General features: G+C 44.7%; 1 protein-coding gene across 2 annotated transcripts; it reads right to left on the bottom strand.

Moving 5' to 3' along the window:
• Positions 1 to 188: 188 nt before the first annotated feature.
• Positions 189 to 19,429, bottom strand: SLC25A43 (solute carrier family 25 member 43). Of its 2 annotated transcripts, none has more exons than XM_009472306.2 (5): positions 19,119 to 19,429; positions 15,977 to 16,218; positions 14,803 to 14,975; positions 2,428 to 2,562; positions 189 to 1,326 (listed from the first exon to the last, which is right to left on the bottom strand). In XM_009472306.2, exons 1-5 carry the CDS (start codon positions 19,388 to 19,390, stop codon positions 1,123 to 1,125), a joined length of 1,026 nt encoding a protein of 341 aa, XP_009470581.2. In that variant the 5' UTR covers positions 19,391 to 19,429; the 3' UTR covers positions 189 to 1,122. The 2 variants fall into 2 exon arrangements, with proteins under 2 accessions (XP_009470581.2, XP_087605288.1); XM_087749162.1 differs by having other exon boundaries at positions 2,428 to 2,565.
• Positions 19,430 to 21,400: the final 1,971 nt, after the last annotated feature.

The following is a 21,400-nucleotide window of genomic DNA, read 5'->3' on the forward strand; positions in this document are numbered from 1 at the left end:
TCCCTAGACTGGTCAGAGTTCTATCCGTTGCACTGGCACTGGCAAGAACCTAGTGGTCTTGCAGAAAGGTTCCTATCTACAGAAACTATCTGTGGCTCCTGGATCACAGCAGTTAAAGTGGAAAAATCACAGGTTGTGTGCACAGTGCTATTCTGCTGGCAAGTTCTGAGCAGCACAGTAGGCCTGGGTCTGTGCACAGGAACTAAAAAGTAGTTTAATAGAAAAATAGAGTTTTAAGAATACCAAAACAACATGACAAGGCTAGTGGCTCTGAAATATCTAACACATTTAAGAACTGCATTTTTCAGGAAGTATTTCAGTTAGAGAACTTCAGGATAACTATTTTTCAAAGCCTGAAATAATTCACGTACATGCAGTAACAACACAGGAGAAAGGGGGGAAGATTTTCTAGTATGCACTTAAGTTGGCAAGATTGTCATTCCAGTGTATTACAGTTCATTTTGCACATTACAATGCTCTCTTAGCAAAAGCACAGTTGCAGCAGCATATTTTCATCTTTACGCCAAAGACTCATACAAAATTATTATTCTCAAGTAAGTCTCAAAAACTGAAGAGTGGATTTTGGAGTGTGACTGAACTGAGACTCGTTCTGCATCCGCAGAATGTCACGTCCACACAGTATCACTGAAAAAAAAAAAGATTTCAGTAGACATTCTTGCATGTTGTATGTATTCTAGTCTGTTTATAATTTTTGGCTGACTCAGTATCTCAGATTACTTTAAACAAATCCATTTGAATTTTCTTAATATTTTTGAAGATACAATTTATATGCTTATCTCAGTTCTCTTGCCTTTCCGCAAGTGGTTTTATCTCAAAATGGCTATTCGGTATTGAAAAGCACCTAGAATAATGTAATTTCAAGTTGCAATAGTTGCATCTCTCCTCTTCAGTATATGCTTGCTATTCATATTGTTTATATCCATTCAGCAAATGAGATACAAGATTCATTCATTCCTGGCACTGGTGTCTCAGTACTAAAACCATGCAATCCGCTGAGATGCTGGTACCTGTAGTTCAGCATGGTACCTGTAGTTCAGCATGCCTTTCCTGCAAAGTTCCTCAAGCAATGTAGTGTGTATATCTGCAATGGACACTCTGATGTCAGTTTTCAAGAGCTGATTTCCTCGATTCAAAATTTTCCCTGCGGAGGAGCTTTAATTCTCTCAGTTCTTGTGGCTGTAAACTCTGGTCCACGCCAGGAGTTAGCTTGTAATTTAAAGGAGATTCAATATAACCATTTCTGTACAGACAGACTCGCTTGCAGAATTCAAAGGTGCAAAACATAACACCGAAGTACGGGACAATCTGATAAAATAAAAAAAAAGGCAAAATAAAATAAAAAAGCAGTATTAAACTCACTAGCAGCATTCCTAGCTTAGATGTTTTCAAAAAGGAAACTTCTAGGACTTCAAATCTGATCTGATCTGCTACTAGAGCTGTGCTCATTTGTACAAAATCAGAGTCTCACCTCAAACTAGGCTGGCACCTGCAGCATGCCAGAAGTAGGAGTTTATTATTGGTACATAACTAATTGTAACAATATTGTGAGGAACAAGGTCTGTGCTAGCCTATAGATTATCACAACTCGTCAAATACCTAAGCAAATCCTGAGCAACCGCAGCAAATCCCAGTAGGAAATGTAGGTTTTATTCTACATACAGCAGAGCAACTGAACAATTTTCTTCTCTTGCCCCATGCAGAATCAGTGGCGCTGGTGCCATGTGGCTTTACGCCAGCCAAGGTAGGGCCAGGCACAGGCAGGCCATCGCAATTAATCACATTGTCACTCAATTACCACTCATTAGCTGACCTGTAGTACTCCATGTAGGTAATCCTCACCGCAGCACTATAAAATGTATTTATGTAAACTAAATTACCTTCTGTTTAAGCTACTGTGTTTTATTTCATGCTTTCAGCTCAGCCAGGGCTGTAGTAACTGATACGCATGCATTAAATAGCTGGTCGAAAGTACTCCTTTTGACTTCTGGGGAAGTGGCTTACACAAGCGCAGTTTTCTTTACAGCTTGGTACAACATGTCAAATTACTGGAGCTCAGCTGAGAAGTAGAACTTGTTTAGCTGGCATAAGTGGATCACTTGCACTCCTCCATCCGTACCCTGGCTTGTGTGTTAGCAGCACTCCCTTCTCTAAGGACATTCAAACGAACTTGAAAGTAGTGACATCTAGAAGCCAAGCTTACATTTGAGGAAATATGACCAAACCAAGTTCCAAAGCTGGTTTATAACCTGCCTGAGGCGATACCTCTTCTGTCATGGACTCTGTCAACAATCTATAAGCTGCTAATAAGTATGGAGGCATGTCATAAGCTTTGTAATGCCAGATGTCCAAAAGCATGTCTTGATTACTTCAAGATAGTCTTTGATTGGGATGAAAGCAAAACCTCACCTTGAGCAGACTGGGTGTGAGTCCACTCCAAAGACCGAGCACACCTTTGCTCTTCACAGTTTGCCGGAAACAGTCAGCCATGCCAGTGAAATGGACATCCACTGCTCCATAGTGGGGAAGCCAAGGGCTCTGTGCCTGCTCAAGAGACACCCAGGGAGATTTAGAACAAGCAAAGGAAAAACCAAAGTAATTAAAGATAATTGTTTTCTCCATTCTAGTATATAAGGAACACTTAATGCCAGGTTTCAACAGACTGATCTGGATTCTTCCATCAACCCAAAAGAATCAGCTATTTTGCCTTGAAATACAAACTAAAAAGGGGGGCAATTCACTCTCTGATAGGTAAGAAAGAGAATGAGCAGTAATTTCACACAGCACTTCCTCTTGTGCCTTGTCACCACTAGAAATAAATCCCACCCTTGTGAAAACAAACCATCCGAACCAGAGCCACATAACACATCAGCCCCACGCCTGCCAGCTGCACGGGGCTGGGGAGAGGTATTTCACATCACCGGCAGTGGAGCACCTATGAGAGGGAGGCTTGGGGCTGGCCTCAGATCACACACTGCCGTCCCGTAATTCCGATCAAAAAGAAGAGCGCGCCAACTTCAGTCTGGCTGCAGAGGCTGTGTCCACACTGCAACGAGAAGGGCGAACTGTACTACAGGTTGAGCAGCAACGGCACAGCAGAAACGGAAGAACGGAGATTTCAGCCCAGGCTGTACAAGCTCACCAAGGGCTGTAGGCGAGCAGTTGGCGCTCCCCTATCTCTGCTATATGGTCAGTTGATCCAGCCTGGTTAAAGTTGCTTGGGAGCATCCTGCTGGACTGCAGCTACATTTCCAACTGCAGTACAGACAGTGTCTGTTCACATGGAGGAAGTGTAGTGAGTCATTTTTAACAGCAAAATCCTTCCTTCATTAATCTCCTACTGCGTTAGCACAGACAGGATAACCTGACCTTGAATAATCCCATCCTCATCCATCTGTGCACATGCAGCCGTGGGTTTATCGTGCATCGGCAAATCAGGGGTTCACTCAAACACATGGCAAGAGATACTTCTCGGTCAGGAGCGTGGGGGGATGCCAGGACACAGGTTGATGACTTGCGTGTGCAAGCTGATCACCACAGGGCAGAAGTCTGATAAAAACGGGACTTGTACAGTGAATTGATGGGTGAATATGGATAGCATTATCCCCTCATTGATTTGAAACACCATGTGGTGTAGCATTTTTTCCCTCCTTGGCCAGACTAACCTACAGCTTCTCAGAGCTGCTAAGCCTATGACAAGCCTCTCATAAACCGACAAGTGGTGATGACATTTTCTAGATGCCTCAGCTATAGCATTTCAAATACTTGGCAACTTAGATGCTGGAAATGGAAACAGATCAAAACTCATGCTCCAGGTATTATAAGAGAAGTTGCTAATCAAATAGTTTTAATGCTGTTGCATCCCTTTGCATTACTGGCAAGTCTACTGCTAAAATTTAGAAGCTAACAAAAAAACCCTAATCACTCCGCACACGAACTGCATAGTCTTCTTTATCTACAAAAAAATCATATATCATGATTTTTTTTCTCACTTTTTTGTGCACGATCGAAATGCATGTGAAATACTTCTGATGGCAGGTAACAGGTAAAACCATACAGTTTCCTTTGGACAGGGCTTGGGGAGGTGAGTTTGGGAAAGCAGCTGTCTGCACTGAGAAAGAAGGCAACAGGCTTCCACCACATCCTGATTTGTTATCTTCTGGATCCCCTTTATCATGTCCTGGCTCTTTTACCCCAGACGAGAGTAGGGCTGAGGATTTAATCCACCATCTTTTACACGTTAAGGAGGAGAGAACAGAAGTATTTGCTTCTCTTGGAACCTTCCAACAGTGTACCTGATTTGTAAGAGAGGGATCACATTTGTGCAGGAGAAAGTATTTCAACAGTTCTAATTGCTCGTCCCCTTTGTGTCTACTTTGGCCTTGCTAACTCCACGGGGCTACAGCTGTTTCCACAATTCCTAACGGTGGTGCAAGCTCCCACAGCCTCCTGGTTTAGGGCTTGGAGAGGCAGCAGACTGCTGTGATTTTACCGTATTTCCAGCCCTGCCTTTGCAGGTAGTTCAAGGTAACAGAGCCAGTCTGGTAGCCCAGTGTCATCCACATGTTCACTAATGTTCACTTCCTACAAGGAAGCTCAGCTGTCTGCTTGCCTCTGTTACTTAAGGGGTGCAAGGGTTTAAAAAACAATAGCTAAATCCACAAATAAGGAAGAGAGAAATAACTTTTCAAGCCTTGAAAAGTTATTTCTCTCTTCCTTATTTGTGGATTTAGCTATTGTTTTTTATCCACCATATCCACAGTATTTGAGAAACTCCTGCACAAAGACTCTCATGACTGTACTGTAGAAGATGCTGAGTGCTGCAACTGAGACTTTAGGGACCAGTTCCACTAAGAATGGTGATATTAGCACCAGGGATGCTTAGAAGATCACCCAAATGATGTAAGTATCCTTAAAAACACAACAGCAGTCATAGGAGAGCTGGACTTAAAACGCTGTTCTGCCTTCTGGACTGTCAGCCAGTTTCCACGAGCTTTTTTGGTAAAGGAAGTTATAGGCAGCCAAGCAGTGAAGTGGGACAGCTTTCTAAAACACTTCAAGAAAGCAGGAATGCTGTTAACATGCGATTCCCTTCCTTTTTAAGTCCCTTTGCGGTAGGCAGGGCATGACCTGCCAGAATTAACTGCATGAGTTTAATCCCCTTCGTTACTGTATACGTTGCAAAGGCACATATCAACAGGTTTTGATTACAGTACTCCTGCCTACAACACCAGGACAGGAGACAAGCACACTGCAGGTTTCGATAAGATTCCGCACACAGTAAACACACCCAGAAGACAGTTAAAAAGGAACAGGTAAGTCAAACCCCCAGATTTCTAATTTGCCCCCAGACATTGACCTCCTAGGAGATTTACTGAAAGATTATTTATAGTAACATTCACCACGTTTACAGCCATTTTCAAGATTTCAGTCTGTGGGGTGAAGTATGCTTTGCCAGTCTTTCTGCTTTACAGGAGCAGTATGTTTCTAGCACCCTAGACACAGTATTTAAATAATTGTCCACAGAATCTCAGAATCACCTACTGCAAAAGGAAAACTAAAAACTATATCAGTGTGTAGTTAAAACTTCAGTGTTTTTGAACACAGCTAAACAAAGTTAAAATGTATTAATAAAAGAAAAAAATTAGGGAAGTGTTTCATTTGGCACTGTTCTTTATGAAAAAAAATAGCTGTGGGTTTTGGGTGATTCTGGGTCATCTAAGCACATCTACAACACCGCAACTGCCCTATGGCACCAGAGCCAGAAAATGGAAGTAACCAAACAGACCAAACTAGTTTCTCTACCTTTTTTTGCAGAAATCTACTATGACATACAAATCAAACAGCTAATCTCATACCAGAAAGATCAGGTTTATGACAGACGCTTCACGCCATGCGCCTCAAAGCAGCTCGAATTCCTTTCGTTTGACAGCCCTTGACACGACGGGCTGCTGCATGGAAACCTGTTTGTTATGAACATTTTCAAAGACTTCCTTCCCCCCGTGACGGCTGCCGCAGAAGGCTGGAGAGACAGTACAGCTCACTGCGCCGACAACAGAGTGCCAAGCTGTTAGTCACAGTAGTAGCAGGGCTAAGTTGCTGATCTTTTTACCTCTGATGAGTGACGGGTTCTCTAAACGATTAAAGCACATCAAATGCAGAATTGGCTCCATCTGCTCTCTCAGAGACACAGTCTTTTAGTAGCCAGAGGCCACCAAGCCTACTAAGTCACTGTGATACGTCCCCAAAGTTAGCACTCTGTTCATTTCAACAATCTAAACCCAAGACAGAGAGACACGTATAAAAAAACACAAAACCCAAACTACCTGCACTCACGTTTTTTTATATAAACAAAATATTGAAATAAGGTTGAAGTGTCATGACAAAACTCAAGTCAATTGTTAAAGTTAATTGTTAAAGTTACCTGAAGGCTCTTCAGCTACCATCTCTCCCATTGCCTGCATCACGAGGTGACTGCCCGAACAACACAGTCCCATTTCGGGAACCAATTTCACAGACCCTTATAAAGGTTTCCCCTTCAATGACCTCCCCCAGCCCCAGTGTGATGTTCACCGCAGCGGCGGTAGGAACCGTGCCCATCAAAAGATCGATCACCTGAATCTTTCCAAGGCTCGCAGCAGCCACACAGGGACCAAGCAGAGACCACCGGGTCAGGACATGGCAGGCGCGGTGGCTAGGCCGCTTGAGCCTGTGCCCAGAACTGCGCACATATAAAATTACTGCTTGCACTTTAGGACATTTTGGGTTGCACCTATCTGAATTTACATGTATCAGAGACATTTGGAAATACTTCCCTCTCAATTCATGTACTTTTTTTCCCCCCTTCCCTGTTCATAAAGTTTGTCGGTACAAAGACTTGCTATTTATTTGAGTATGCAGTGCTGTTGGCACAGAGTATGAAAGATCAACTAACACTGAATAGCTGCCATAGGTGGTATGCTATCCTGATGGTAGATACAGTAAAATTGCTTGTTATTTATGTATTTTCAACAGATTCAGGTGTCCTACACTTCTGATCAATTAAAAAAAAAAAAGCACAGGAAGGCACTTTACAACACAGCTCAAGAGTTCACGCTCTTAATCTGGAAGCTAAAATAAGAAGTCTTTGCAGTCTGGGTTAATAAGGACACATGCAACAGGCAAGTGTAACTGTATTTCAAAGGAAACTGAAGGACAAAGATTGCATTTTTCATTCAAGCTAATGCCACTACAGTCAACAGAAATTTCACTCAAGGCAAGGCTGAATGCTTGAAAGAGTATTTCACTCCACTCAAATAAGAAAGAATTAAAATGTAAATAAGTATTAATACTGGGGAAAAAAGCATGCATTCTCTTGGGCTAATCAAACCTTTCTCCTGGAGGACAGCCTTACTCGGCAGTCATTGCCTTTTCTGTGTCAGTGGTTTGGTAATGCTGACTTGTCCCTGGCTAACGTCCACCAAAGGTATTCAGGCACGTAGGAAGGTAAACGATGACAAGCTATCAGGAGGCAATGGGTTCCAGAGCAGCTCAGCAGAGCAGCTGACCTCCAGCTCCCTGCACTCTAGGAACATGTCGTCCTTTCCTCTGTAACCTGAACTGGGGCCAAATCATCTCGCCTTTCTGAGATCAATGGCACCAAATGAGCAAAACAGTTTATTGCTTGCTCAAAAGTTTGACTCCTAGCTTTAAATACATTATCGCCAGGGCTGCGTTGTAACCTGAGGCATCATGGTTTGTAGCAGAATCTCCCCTTTGCTATGGAACCTAAGCTTTCCCTGCTTTTAACACCTGCGGGATGAAGAAATCTTTGATATGGAATATAGAGGTCTTTTTTTCTCAAGGCAATGCAAACCCCTTGCATGGACACCTCTGGGTGTTTTCCGCATACCTCATGATGGTTCAGCTCCATCCTTACAAATGGGTGCACCATTTTCATGTACATTAGCACTAGTTTATTTAATGGTGCAAACCCTTAGGCAGACTAGCTTGGTCCCACGCTTCACACAGTGAACAGCAACACGAGTTCCTGCATCTCCTGCTGTGTAGGAACTGAGGAGAAAATTAATGTTTTACAGGATTGGGGCTTTACAGAGGACATATTTCCACTGGCCTTATGCGAATGAGGTAAGCAATTATACCAAATCAAAATCAATCAGATATAAAAGAAGAAAGTGTCCATAAAGTTTTAGCTCCTGTTTACAGAGTATTTTGCATAATTGATCACCTTACATGTCACAGGCATGACATTCTAAGCACAGACAAATGGATACAAGGCTCTCCTGTGTAACTGATGCAAAAGTACTCATGTTAGGGGTAACAGTGACAGCTGTCACTCTGGAGACATGACTGTCTCCCCGCTGAAAATTATGGCCTTAATAGTTGTGTGCGCACAGCAGCGTACCCTAACCCGTGTCAGGCCCCGTCAGCTGGGTGAGCTTAAAAAGGTGGGCTGAGTTAACCCACCTGGTTTGCCCCAAAGCAGATTTGAGAGCTCTCGCTCATACCACACTGATCACAGAGCTGTAAGAGGCCGGCGGCCATGCTCAGCTGGCACTACCAAATCTAGGATGGGGAGCGTGGCGGCCATTCCAGCGTCTGGGAAAATCATTCAGAGAGAATTGCATTCTGCTCTCCCTCAGGCCTCCTGCATTTCAAATGGGTACTGTGCGTTTTCTTGCTTTTCTTCGGCAGACCACTGTGCTGCAGTGCTAAGCTACTGCTGTAATCCACCTCAGAGCAAGTATTACATACTTACCACACCACAGCTCCTTGGATGAACAGGGTTAAAGATCACTAGACATAGCACGAGCTGTCACAAGGCAGACCTGACTCTTAGATCAGCCCAGTCCTGCTTCTGATTCCTGATTTATGACTTTTCCCTCTTATCCACTTTTTCCACTGGCACTGTTCAGTGTTTCAACTTTACAGGCAGACAGTTTTCATGATTCTCTCCTGTGGAAGTCTGGGGATCTAAGAGAAATGCTTCTGAGGTTTCTTCAGATGCATGAAAGCTGATCTAGGCTGTTACAGAAGGCAAAGCCCATGTTACGCTCGGTAGCTTTTTTCAGGCATTGTCTCAACCATTTACTGGACCAAGTACTTCCCAAAGCAGTATGGCACTATTCTGTAACAGCCTCAGAGAAAGCGGTATAAAATATCTTTATAGCAACATCAACGAAACAATAAAAAAAATGCTGGTAGCTGAAAGCATTTAGACATAGGAAAAAGGAGAAGGAAGGAAGGGATTTTACCAAAACCAGAATCTGAAGCCTATTACCTATTTGCTAATAACCAGAGGAGCCAGGCTGGTCCCAAGTTCAAGTACCACCCAGGGCATGGGGTCCTGGCTGATGCCTGAACCCCAGCAGCAAGGAGAAGGGGAGCGTGAGCTCATGGAGAGAAAAAAAGCAAGAATTCACACTGCAGCCTCCCCCTCTGGTGAAATATTTTTGGAGTTTCGTCTCTATCTGTGCACTTGTTTTCACAAAACTTGAACAAAGTTAATACCTCTCAAACCTCCGCTCCTTTGTCAAGTTTAGTTGAAGTTAGACCGCAGGATCAAAAGTTATTGGGAGCAAGGACAGACAGCTAGCAAACATATAAACCTTACTTCCACAGGAAATCAGACTAAAAGTAGTAATGCTGCTCTTTATTTGCTTCCACACTATGGAATTTGCCACTCTGTGTGATCAAATGGCTCCATCTCTGAAAACTTTCAAGGCTCAGGCTCCCATGCCATTCACTATTAAAGAGTCTCCCTGCACGAAGTCTCAGAGCACGTATGCTTTTGAGATGTCGTGTGAACCACATAACCCAAAAAGGATTTCTTATTTTTAAACCGGGTCATGACTCCAATGACTTTCATATTCCCAGCTGACAAGAAAACAGATCTCACAAACAGCAGGGAGACCACAGCTTGAGAGCTTTCAGAGGCTGCCACGCCAGCACCAGTGACCATCTCCAACGACAGAGCACTCTTTGCGAGTTGCTCATGTTTAAGCAACGCAGGAGCACCGTTTCCTCATTTCAGCAAGGAGAAGGTGCTTTTCTAATGAGCATGTACCATTTTTCAAAGCTTCGTTTATAACCCAGCCACTGGTTTCTTGCTAGACTGACTTTTCCTATGCAAAGAACATAGTTAGGGGACTATTTTTAAATAAATACTTAAATAACAGTACTACTTTTAAAGAGAGACTTCAGTATCTCCTTTAGCTGACTTCAGACTAGAAACGTGCCAACAGGGCACAAGATTGCATTTACTTTAAACAGGCTACCTCACAAAGGGAATGACTGCTTAGTTTTCTCCAGGTTACATTTACATAGTTTACAACAGATTTCACACCTGCAGAGCATCTTGTGTTCCAAAGAACCAAACATCCCCCCACCCCGGGGAAAAAAATAAAAATAAAAATCACACTGCAGATTTATAGGCAGCCGAGGCCTAACTGATTCACTTTTGTCACTGAAAAGAGGCCACTTCTTGGGTGATGCATGGCAACAGTCTACGCTAACGAAGAACAGTGAGCCCGTTTGTTTGTGGCAGTGGAGGGAATTCAAAGCTCAGATTTTAAAACAGAAAGATCACTGCTGAACAATGCTTTCCCTGGAGAGACGTCTTCACAACTTGAGGATGCTGTACAGTCAAAATCAAAAATATGCCAAATCCCGCAGTATACTAAAAGCAGGCTTATTCTATATTACAAGGGTTTGACAGTAAAACTATACCTGAGTAGCATTTACTGGCGAAGGAGAGTTTCAGACAAGTTTTAGTCACAGAAATTAAAACAAATTATACCACCAAAATATGGGGACAGGACTGAGCTTCTGCAAACCATGCAAAGTTTGTTCATGTAAGCGGGTGAGGAGTAACTGCGCAGTCGATGGGAGTATCTGTGAAACTTTAGGGCCATCTTTGTGCATTTTGCCCAACAATACTAGCAAAGTCAAGGTCAATTTGGAGTGAAGGCTGAGCAATGCCAGCCAGGGGTATCTGAGCCTACCTCTGAGGGTCATGTGCACAGAGGGAAGCGCCAAACTTGGGTATTAGGTTTGCACCGACCATTTGCGTGTTTGTAGATATGTGTTCTACATATAGCCTGGGATCGGTGTCATTCTAATAATAATCTTCTGTACGGCATATAACAGCTCTAAATTCATCTTCTCTTACTGAAATGCCAGAGCTCAGTCCAATATGCGCTTATGAAGGTCATCGCAGGCAAAAAGATGATGTGGGGAAGTGGAAACATATTACCAGTGCTTCCCTTAGACCCAGACTCATTCAGAGGCAGGTATTTCCCTGCTTAAGGTAAGAAAAAAAATTAAAAAGAGAAAAAAAGTCTTCTTGTATGCAAGTCTGCAAGGTAAAAGTCAGTACTTGAATATCGCTTAGATACTGGATTTAACACAGAACATGGTATTGTGAGGTAAGGAAGGAAAGCCAAGAATAATGGTCAGAAGGATATAAAGATTCGTAAGTTTTTGTTCAGCAACTGACATAGCATAAGAGTGAGTCAGGAAAGCAGTTGATATAGAACATCCCTTTGAATAACCCTCTCCTTCACTAATCCCCTTCTACAGATGCACAACAAAAGCCATATTTCCATGCCAAAACATGCATACAGTACCTCTTAATTCTCTAACATGCCAATCAGGAGCAAAGTGAAAAAAGGAAGACAAAGGAATAAAATTAGGATAAGCACAACATAGAGGACTCACATATTCAGTAAGACTCACTCATGTTAATTAACATTTCTTTTAAGAAAAACATTCAAGTATATTTAGCAAAAACAGCATCTTTGTAAAAAAAAAAAGTAAACGCGATAAAGATAATTCTAATAGCAGAGGGAGAAGAAGCCATGGTTACAGAGCAAATCTGACATCATAAATCATCACCAAAATACAGAGGAAGAATTGTTCGCTGACAGCCAGCTCCTACTCCCACACACATCAGTGACGGAAACTGCCAACGTCAGAAGTGTAGGACTCAGTTATGTAAAATGAGACAGGATGAAAGAAAATTATTACAACCAAGATTAAAAATAACACCTTATCCTTCCACCCATACCAGAATTCATTTTCTGGTCTGTGCAAACAATACAAGCATTGTCTAGATGAGGAGATGGATGGAGCTAACTCTTCCAAGACCGCCTAGCATACCAGGTAAAGATCTGAACTGGATGTTCTGGTCTCAGGCTGGTATTCCATCCCAGAATCAGAGAAGGCAGCCTTGTGTCCTAGTTTCCCAGTTTTTGAAGCTCCTGAGACTGCCTTACAACTCCCTGGTTCCCCATCACCAACAGGTTCACCGGAAAAGTCTTCTCTGGCAATATACTACCTTCATCTGTCAGATCAGTGGGACAGAAGGGAAGGAAGAGGAATCTGATACTGACCTCCACAATGTGCTGGGTTCCTCTTGGTACACAAAACCAGCGTTCATTGCTTCAAAACAAAGCCAGCATTCCCCTACATGCACTGCAGAGCACTCACACCAGGCTCGGGGGTAGCTGAAGGCTTTGGTCCACCCCTCTTTCTGTCAGCTAGAAAGGTGAATCACTGCCTGGAGGCTGATCAGAATATGATGTCTGAGAAGAACTGGGATCAGGAGTATCTGCTCCCCTGTTTTCTACAGAACACTGAAATGTCTTGAAGCTCTTTTTTTGCCCTATCTTTATTCTACCCGTTTCTAGGTCCCTTTGCATGATACCTTTTCTGGTGCTGTCCTAGACATTTCTCTCTTCTGACCACCACCCTGCAAACTGAACAGGCCAGCAAGTATGCACAAAGCAGAGTTGATCCCTGCAAAGCTGGACCATACCCTGGTGCTAACTGTGAAAAACAAACTTCTTGGATGGCCTTACATGAGTTCCAGTGAGCTCTTAGTATCAGCTTGGATGTAATTTTCAACAGGTCTCTTTTCTGGACAAGTCTCCGTGACTTATGCCATTTCCAGTACCAAACAAATTACAGGTTTTCACATCTAGGCAGCTACTTCTTCTGAAACACCTTTGCCTTCTCTCTGAACAGGAGGTGTTTCTCTAAGGTTGGAAAATCACTATTCAGTTGTTGCGATGCATCTATAAGGAAAAAACACACCTCTCTGTTGTTGACCCTTTTTTCCGTCCAAAGTATTTTTAGCATATCCACTTCCTACATATTTAGGCAATAAATCCAGTTCCCTTCTTATTTCTAGAAGAGCCAATCAGATGTTTTAAGCATTCCTTTGGTGAAAGAGTACAGCCTAGTGGCAGGAAAATGAAAGGTGAGCCTGTTCCACTTCTCTACTTGCCTGTCAAGACAAAGCTTGACACAGAACTTAACATCACACCAGTTACCACTAAAAGTTACTTTTGAACTGATTACGAAAACTGAATGTTCAAGTAACTGACATATCGAAAGAAATATTAAAAGGGAAACAGCACAGTAAATTTCTTTTTTCTTTAGGGCAACAGTATAGCTGTGAGCCTAAGGATATAAAGAAAAAGAGGACTTGTAAGGAGTAATTGCTTTTCTTAGACCCACTGATACAGCTGGAAAAAGTGATCAAGTTTTCATGCTCAGAATCTCCTTCTCACCTGAGACATTTTGAGATACCTGATGAAAGGGCTCAGCTTAAAGCTTGACTTCTGGACACATCACCTACGTGAGCTGGTCTAATAAAAGACATTACTTCTGCTGAGGTCCTCTGTTACGAGACGGAGAGAGGGCAACGAAGGCTTCTGTGCCACTGGATCTCAGCCCTGTCTGAAAAAGGGAACCTGGGGAGCAGGAGAGGGGAATTCACAGTTTCACTGACCTTTTGCTAGCTTGTGACTTACCAATCAGGCTACCACTTGATGAGGGGGACTGGGACCTATATAATGCTGCCACACCAAATGACTGCTTTTTTCATAAGATGACAAAAACTTGCCATAAATCTGCAGTCCCATGAACCAGGCTGAAAGAACAAAATCATATGTCCCAGCCAGAGAGCCACCAGATGATGACAGCTATTCATTGTCACTCTGCTGATGAAGTTCTAATGAAAAGTCAACATCATCAAATGAACTATGTCAGTGAGATGGAAGCTGTGGGGTGGTGGTGGTTTTGTTTTGTGGCTGGTTTTTTTTTTAATCATTATTACTAAACTTTCAGGAGAAAGGATCAGCACGATAATATAAAATGATATAGTAACTTGATATAGTAACTCTCGTGTTGCTGATGCTCCAGGAAAGCAGCAGCAGCAGCAACTGGGAAGTCGCTTGTTAACCAGAGGAGTCAGAAATATTCATGAGGATAGTTCTGACCCTTCAGACTTAATACCTGCTGCGCAAGTTTCTTGTGGTTGCTAGTACACAGGTCAGGCATAAATGGCAGACAGACAGGCTCCGAAAAATGACGTAGATCTCATTCATCCTGCCTACCACCAAGGGGACTGAATGCCTGTATTTGACAGAAGGTTTGCCAATTCTGAACTGCGAGAATTTGTTGGAATTGCTATGAAAAAGAAAAGAAATAAAGCTAAAGACACAGAGTCTAAGAGTATACATATATCCCATAATAATACTCAAACCCACTTTAAAAGTGTAACAACACACTTGTAACAATAGTTTTCAGACTTAAAAAAACACAACAAAACAAAAACCAAAAAAAACCCACCCCAAAAAACAACCAACCTCAAACAAGGCCTCTGTAGCCTACTGGTAAGAGAAATAAAGTGGCACTCATGATCATCTGGCTAGTCTTGTCCCAAGCTCCTGCAACAAGCACCTCTAACAAAGTACTCGTAACACAAATGCTCTGTACCTGCATCTTCCTCTTAACAGTCTCGAAGGGGAAAGAAAGTGTCTGTGCCACACCAGCTGCTACACAGCCATTTATGAAGTTCTGAAGAGGAGTGAAATGAACCATGGGTTCTCGCCAGATTTTGTCCAGATTGATGTAAACAAAGAATGAGCCCGCAGAAAATGGGATAGCACCTAGAAAGCAAACCAGACAAGTATATATCAACACACTGTACACTGAGAAAACAGAGCTGCTCATCACATAACCTAGAAAGATGGGATGAGCCGCTGCCAGTTTACACCTCGCATTGCTCAAACCAGATCAATATTTTTAAGAACTTTACTTTTTAGTCACTGGCTTACCACCAAACACCCATATTGTAGCATCTAGATGTGCTGATAGGGGCATATATTTACATATTCAAATGTGCATGTTGTCAGAATTATTAACTGCTTCAGTCTCATGACAGGTCAGCTCTTTCTCCAGGTTCTCTCTTTTGTGACAAGCTCTTTCTCCAGTCCAACCCAACCCTAGCAGTTGTACAGGTAAACAGAGTTGCCTCTTCAGTCAAGCTGATGGGGGATACTTTTGTCCTCTGTTGCTTGTTTCATGCTCTTATCAATTTTATAGTGGGATTACACATTATTATTATGATGCATTTTTTATAATGTCATATTGTGAAAAAAGCGGACTCAAAGTTAAATGGCATTTTAAAAAGGTATGGAGAGTAAATAAGTAATTAAAAAGTCATTTCATGTAAAGAGAGAATATCACTAATCTTCACTTTTCACACTGGTTATACATTACTGCCCATACTGGTTTCACTGAACAGCTACAGAGACACTCTCATGCCTAGATAGGAATTAGGAGCACTGTGTGTATATATATTTTTTTTTTTTTTTTAAAAGAGTTAAACCGTGGAAATGTTGCATCCAAGCACAACTAGATCATCTATAAAAGAAGGAAAAGAGTATTTTGTTGAACTCTTAACCATACATAAAATGCTACACACTCGGTCATAACTTGAAGCAATAAAACTGCAGCAGAGGTAATCAGTATTGTTGTGCCCTGTAAATCTACATACCTTCTACAGAACATTATTATTTGCTTTTGAAATCAAGTGAGCAAACAAACACAGTACATAGCTGCAATAAACAATGTGCAATGAGGTGATTTTCTCCCATTATTATTTTACCTAATATAGCTGGTGAAACGCCACGGTAGAGTGCAAGGAGTCCTTCTTGATGATAAATTTTGTAAAAAGCATGGAGAATTCCTTCGTAAGATGGTTCCAGTCGGTTCTGCACAATGAGCCGTGTTTTAATTACGTCAGTGGGGTAAGTCACGATGGTCGCAACCATGCCGGCCAGGCTTCCTGCCATGATGGCTCTCCAGTGGGAAATATGACCCAACTCATCCGTGAAAAGTATAACAAGTCTAGAGTAAACACATAGAAGAGGTACTATTTATGGCAGTATGAACAAAACACATGAAAAATTAAGGCAGATTATTCTCGATGTAATTGTTCTTCTGCCTACGGGCTCCTTCAGCAGCAGGAGTTGAAACTTTAACATGTATTTCACCCAAGACCTTACTACATATAACACCACACAAGCATCAGAACCTCTGTGAAACACAACATGTGAACAGGCAAACATGAGCAGAGTCCAAAAAACACGCCTAAGAGCCCAAAGAGATTTTGGGTAAATCCATGCTGCACAGAAGTGTAGGAATGCAAAAGTTACAGTTAACAACTAAGTCAGGGACTGGAATATATAATTCTGCAAATGCAGTTTGCTTTGATTTTAGTGTTACTGAGCTAAAATACTTCCAGTACCTGAAAGAGCTTTTTTTAGAGGCAGCTTGCATAGCTCTACCTGTACCACAGTTCCCAGCACAGACTAAGCTCACATAGCTTGACTTGCAGTACCGTGCTGGAGGTCCAGAGCACCAATTCAACAATGAAAAAATCTTCAAAGATACGCAGACTAATAGTTCAAATGATTTACTTGTTTGCTTTGCAAGAGACTTTTAAAGTAATTTTTGACCACAGAATCCTCATTTATATTTCCATCTACAGGATGAAAATTAGCATGACTTAAAACATGTCTGCAAGAAATTCTCTGATCATCAGTCATCGCTTAGAGACGTGGGTCCAACCGCGCAGTCAAAGTTATCATGTAAGAAGAAATGCGTAGATAACATCATCACAGGCCTTCTGAGAACAACCGAACCTTCCTCTGTTGCTTGTGCTGGGACAGAAAGGTCCACAGGGATACTCCTCTAGAGAAGGCTTATGTCCAGCCACTATTATGCTCAGGAGGTTAAGTCTAAAACTGAAATTTTGAAATCGAAGCACAGGGTTTTAAAGGCTAACCTACAACTCACGCACTTGTGATGCACAGAAGGACTTTTCTACGTACGCAGGGCACCCCTACAAAGGAGTCCAGAACAAAAATAATTTTCAAAGATTTACAAGTCACTGCTTGGTCAGCTGATGTTTTTTTCACATGAGCGTGCATTTTCCGCCGCATGACAGATCCCTGCATCTACTTGTCTCGTGCCCTGGAGAGAGCCCAGAGCAGAAGGACTAGCCAAGCAGAAGAGAAAGGGCATAAACCTTGTTTCCTACGTGTCTTGCACAGTCCCTAAAGCAACACAGCCTGATTTTCCTGTGCGTGCACGAATGCGTGGGGAGGGTGGTGGGGTGTCTTTAGGCACCACCCAGATAACATTTAAAACTGCCACGGAAAGACGGAGTCTGTGCACAGTAACCGCAGAGGGAGTGCAGAGGCAGCTAACCCCCCTTCCCCAGCCAGCTCCCCCTGCACCGCCGGCCCTGGGGCTGCTGGCTCTGCTCAGCCCAGGTCCTGCTGCAATTGGCATTACTATTTACTTAAGTTACCATGTAACACTTCCCTTTTTGTGTTTCTTGCTTTTATATACACTGTTCTTTCACTAGAAAATACATTAAAAAATCCTCAAATAATGTATCAACAAATATGTGTAGGCAGCTTTTATTTACTTTCCTGGTAGCCCACTTTCACTTGTAATTCAAAAGAACACTCTGTGCAAACTAGAGACAAACTATAGCCTCGCAAAGGGAACGCATCGCTTCAAGCTGAACAAATAATGAAGTTATTTTGCTCAGAATCAACTGGTTTATACTGGTGTAACACATTGACTCTTCTGGGAACTCTAAATTACATTTAGATCGCTGTTTCTGCTTTCCCGCTGCCACTACCCCTCCCCTTGTTTGACCACCGCGTGCATTACGAGCGGAAGGACACAACAAAGCGGCCCGATTCCATCTATCGTTTGCTGCGAGGCGCAGGCAGAGCCGGGAGGATGACTCTTGCTCAGCCAGACGAATGACGAACCCCAGCGGGCTGTGCAGCGTCAGCCCGGGCGAGAGCCGCAGCGGGCCGGATTGGCCAGCGCGGGCTGAGCCCATGCTTCTCCCCACCCAGCACGGCCCACGAACGGGAATAACCCATCTTCCATCGCCCAGCTGGCGGAAATGTCAAGCGCATAGCATGCACACTGCTGACCTTAATAAAAAAAAAAAAAAAAAAAAGAAGAAGAAACCCAACCCTCAAAGAGGCAAAACATGCTGGTGCGTGCCAACAGTCAGGCACTCCTTTCAAAGATACTGGCAGCAAAAGGGAACCCTAGGAAGGAGTGTGGGTGCGCAGAGTCCAGCCAGCACGGCTCCACGTTGATCCTGCTGCAGTTCGTCCAGTGTTTACCTTAATTTAATGCCTGTGTATTATCGAAAACAAGATCTTAAAACACATAATGTCACGTATCGACTTCAAAACTGATCAAATTTGCATAACGACCGCTGCCTAATAGGGTAAAAGATTTGAATCATGATTTTGTTATTTTGATAGAGACAATATAAATACTGGAAAGCATATAAATGAATAAAATAAATGGGTTGCAAAGAACAGATGTCACAGTGACATTTGTAGGTAGCACTGTAACTTCATTTCTAAAGGAATCTGGCTGAGCAGAAGTGATTTAACAGACTACCAACCTCCATCATTTGAAGAACGCCTGTGAGTTTACAAGCAGTTGCTGGCACGCCACCAGGCCCTAAGAGTCGCTACGCGCTGAATGAACTAAATAAATGAAGTTACCGGCCAGCGTACGCGCCTCTGGGGCGAGGGGAGACCCAACCAGCTAGCCAGAGACACTGAAGTGCCCCCACGGAGTAAGCTCTCCCCTCTCCATCCCCTCCTCTGTTGTACCAGACGCGAACGGCGGGAGCGGCAGCGCGGCCCCCCCCGCGGAGCCCTGTCCCGCCCGGGGCCGGGGCCGGGGCCGGTGCTTACCGGCGGGAGGCGGCGAGCTGCAGCGCGCTGTAGGGGAAGAGGCGCAGGCAGGCGGTGAGGTTCCCCTTCCAGAGGGCCCGCAGCCCCTCGGCCCGGCACAGGCTCCGCCCGGCGCCGCGCAGCCCCCGCCGGCAGTGCCAGGTGCCCACCTGCGCCAGCACCGTCAGCAGCTCCAGCGGCGCCGTCAGGCTGAGGCTCAGCGCGCCCGCCAGCCCGGCGCAGCCCAGCCGCTGCAGGGCGGTCACCCGGCCGTCCCGCCGCCAGGTGGCCATGGCCCCGACCGGCGGAGCGCAGCGGCCCGGCCCGGCCCGGCCCGGCCCGGCCCGGCCCGGCCCGGCCCGGCTCGGCTCGGCGGCGGCGCCCCTCGGCCCGGCCCGGCGGGGCGCGGCCAACGCGGGGGGCGGCACCGCCACGGCCTCGGCCGCCGGAGGGCGCTGCGAGGCGGGCCCCGCCCTGCCCCGCCCCGGCGGCCCCGCCCCGCCCCGCCCCGGCGGCCCCGCTCCCGCCCCGGCTGCGCTGCCTCCAGGCGGGGCGGGGCGGGGCGGGGCGGGCAGGCGGGGCCCGGGGCCGCCCGGCAGCGCCTCCTCGGCGCACGACGCCCCCGCGAGGGGCAGCCCGCGCTCCGCGTTGCGTGCGCCCGGCTGGTTTGCACCCGGGAGGCCTGCAGCCATCGGTGCCCCTGCAGACTCCGCAGGCCGGCGAGCCTCGACGGGTCTGCGGAGAGGCAGCCGGAACGGCAGGGAACGCAGAGTGCTCCCTGCCCCTGCCTGCATTTAAATTCGCGTTGCATGACATTATTTGCAGTTATGTTTGTATGTTTATATGCATTTACGTTTGCTATTATGAGGGTGGTGAGGCACTGGAAGAGGTCGCCCAGGGAAGCTGTGGATGCCCCCTCCCTGGAAGTGTTCAAGGCCAGGCTGGATGGGGCTGCGAGCAACCTGGTCTGGTGGAAGGTGTCCCTGCCCGTGGTGGGGGGGCTGGAACCAGATGATCTTTAAGGTCCCCTTCCAACCCAAACCGCTCTGTGATTCTACGTAGCATTAAAAAAAAAGGCCCTCTCAACAGCGACCCAGGTGCATTCAGTGATTTGCTCAAAAACAGGATGTCTGCTCCATTTCTGCTAATTAAAAAAAAAACAAACAAAACGTTTAAACAACAAAACCAAAGAAAAAACCCAAATTGAAACCTTACTTAAGTCTACATTCAGTACCTTTTTACAGTGCATCCAACTAAACAGTGTAAGAAGAAGCCCCTTAGCCCACCTTTGGCAAGAATGCTCTGCTGATCATCCAACAGAGTATTCCCAAATCAATGAGAGGGCTAAAAGACATCTCTCTAGTTGCCAGGAACTCAACTATTTATGGTGTTGTATTTCCTTGGTGTTTAATCACCAAGCAGGAGAAAAAACTCAACTATTTAAAGGAAAAATTCGAAAGAAGAATAAATGGGTATAAACTTGCTCTACATTAATACCGCTTGGAAATGGAAGACTGCTAACCACAAAAGGGTGATATTTCTTCTAGGGGTTTGCCTTTCTTGCTCGTCTGCACCCAGCAAACCTCAGCTTAAGATTCTTCCTGAGTACGGTTTTTTTCCATTCAGTCTTCCCATTTCCATTACTCATTTTTGGTCGAGTTTTTACGTACTTGTTCTGGCTGATAAAATGAATCAGCAGATGACCTCAGCCTTCCACAGCACAATCTAATCCATGGAGAATTTCAACAAAGTTCGACAAAGACAAATGTAAGGTCTTGCACCTGGGAAAACATAGTCCACAGGCTGGGATCTACCCGGCTGGGGAACAGCTCTGTGGAAAGGGACCTGGGGGTCCTGGTGGAGAGCAAGCTCAATATGAGCAAACAGCGTGCTGCTGCGGCAAGGCAAGAGGAGGCTGGGTTGCATCAACAAGGGCATCACCAGCAGAGACAAAGAAGTCATTATCCCACTCTACTCAGCGCTTGTCAGGCCACACCTGGAATATGGTGTTCAGTTTTGGTCCCTGCTATGCAAAAAAAGATGCGGCCAGGCTGGAGAAGGCCCAGAGAAGGGCCACAAAGACGAGCAAAGGACCAGGACGCCTGCCGTATGAGGAAAGGCTGAGGGAACTGGGTTTGTTCAGCCTTGAGAAAAGAAGGCTTAGGGGAGACCTGATCACCACGTTCCAGTGAAGGGAAAGGGTGGCTACAAAGAAGATGGAGACTCCCTTTTTACAAGGAGTCACATGGAAAAGAGGGGTAATGGGTACAAGTTACTCCTGGGGAGATTCCGATTGGACAAAA

This window comes from Nipponia nippon, unplaced genomic scaffold (genome assembly GCF_047370975.1).
Source record: "Nipponia nippon isolate SJK-2023a ecotype South Korea unplaced genomic scaffold, ASM4737097v1 scaffold_12, whole genome shotgun sequence".
NCBI classification, from domain to species: Eukaryota; Metazoa; Chordata; class Aves; order Pelecaniformes; family Threskiornithidae; genus Nipponia; species Nipponia nippon.

Excerpts from the sequence above, each read along its gene's own strand:
- SLC25A43 (XM_087749162.1), bottom strand. The coding sequence starts at position 19,390 with ATGGCCACCTGGCGGCGGGACGGCCGGGTGACCGCCCTGCAGCGGCTG. Across the intron at positions 14,976-15,976 it reads CGTTTCACCAGCTATATTAG|GTGCTATCCCATTTTCTGCG; the intron begins GTAAAATAATAA and ends TTTGCTTTCTAG. Across the intron at positions 1,327-2,427 it reads TCACACCCAGTCTGCTCAAG|ATTGTCCCGTACTTCGGTGT; the intron begins GTGAGGTTTTGC and ends TTATTTTATCAG.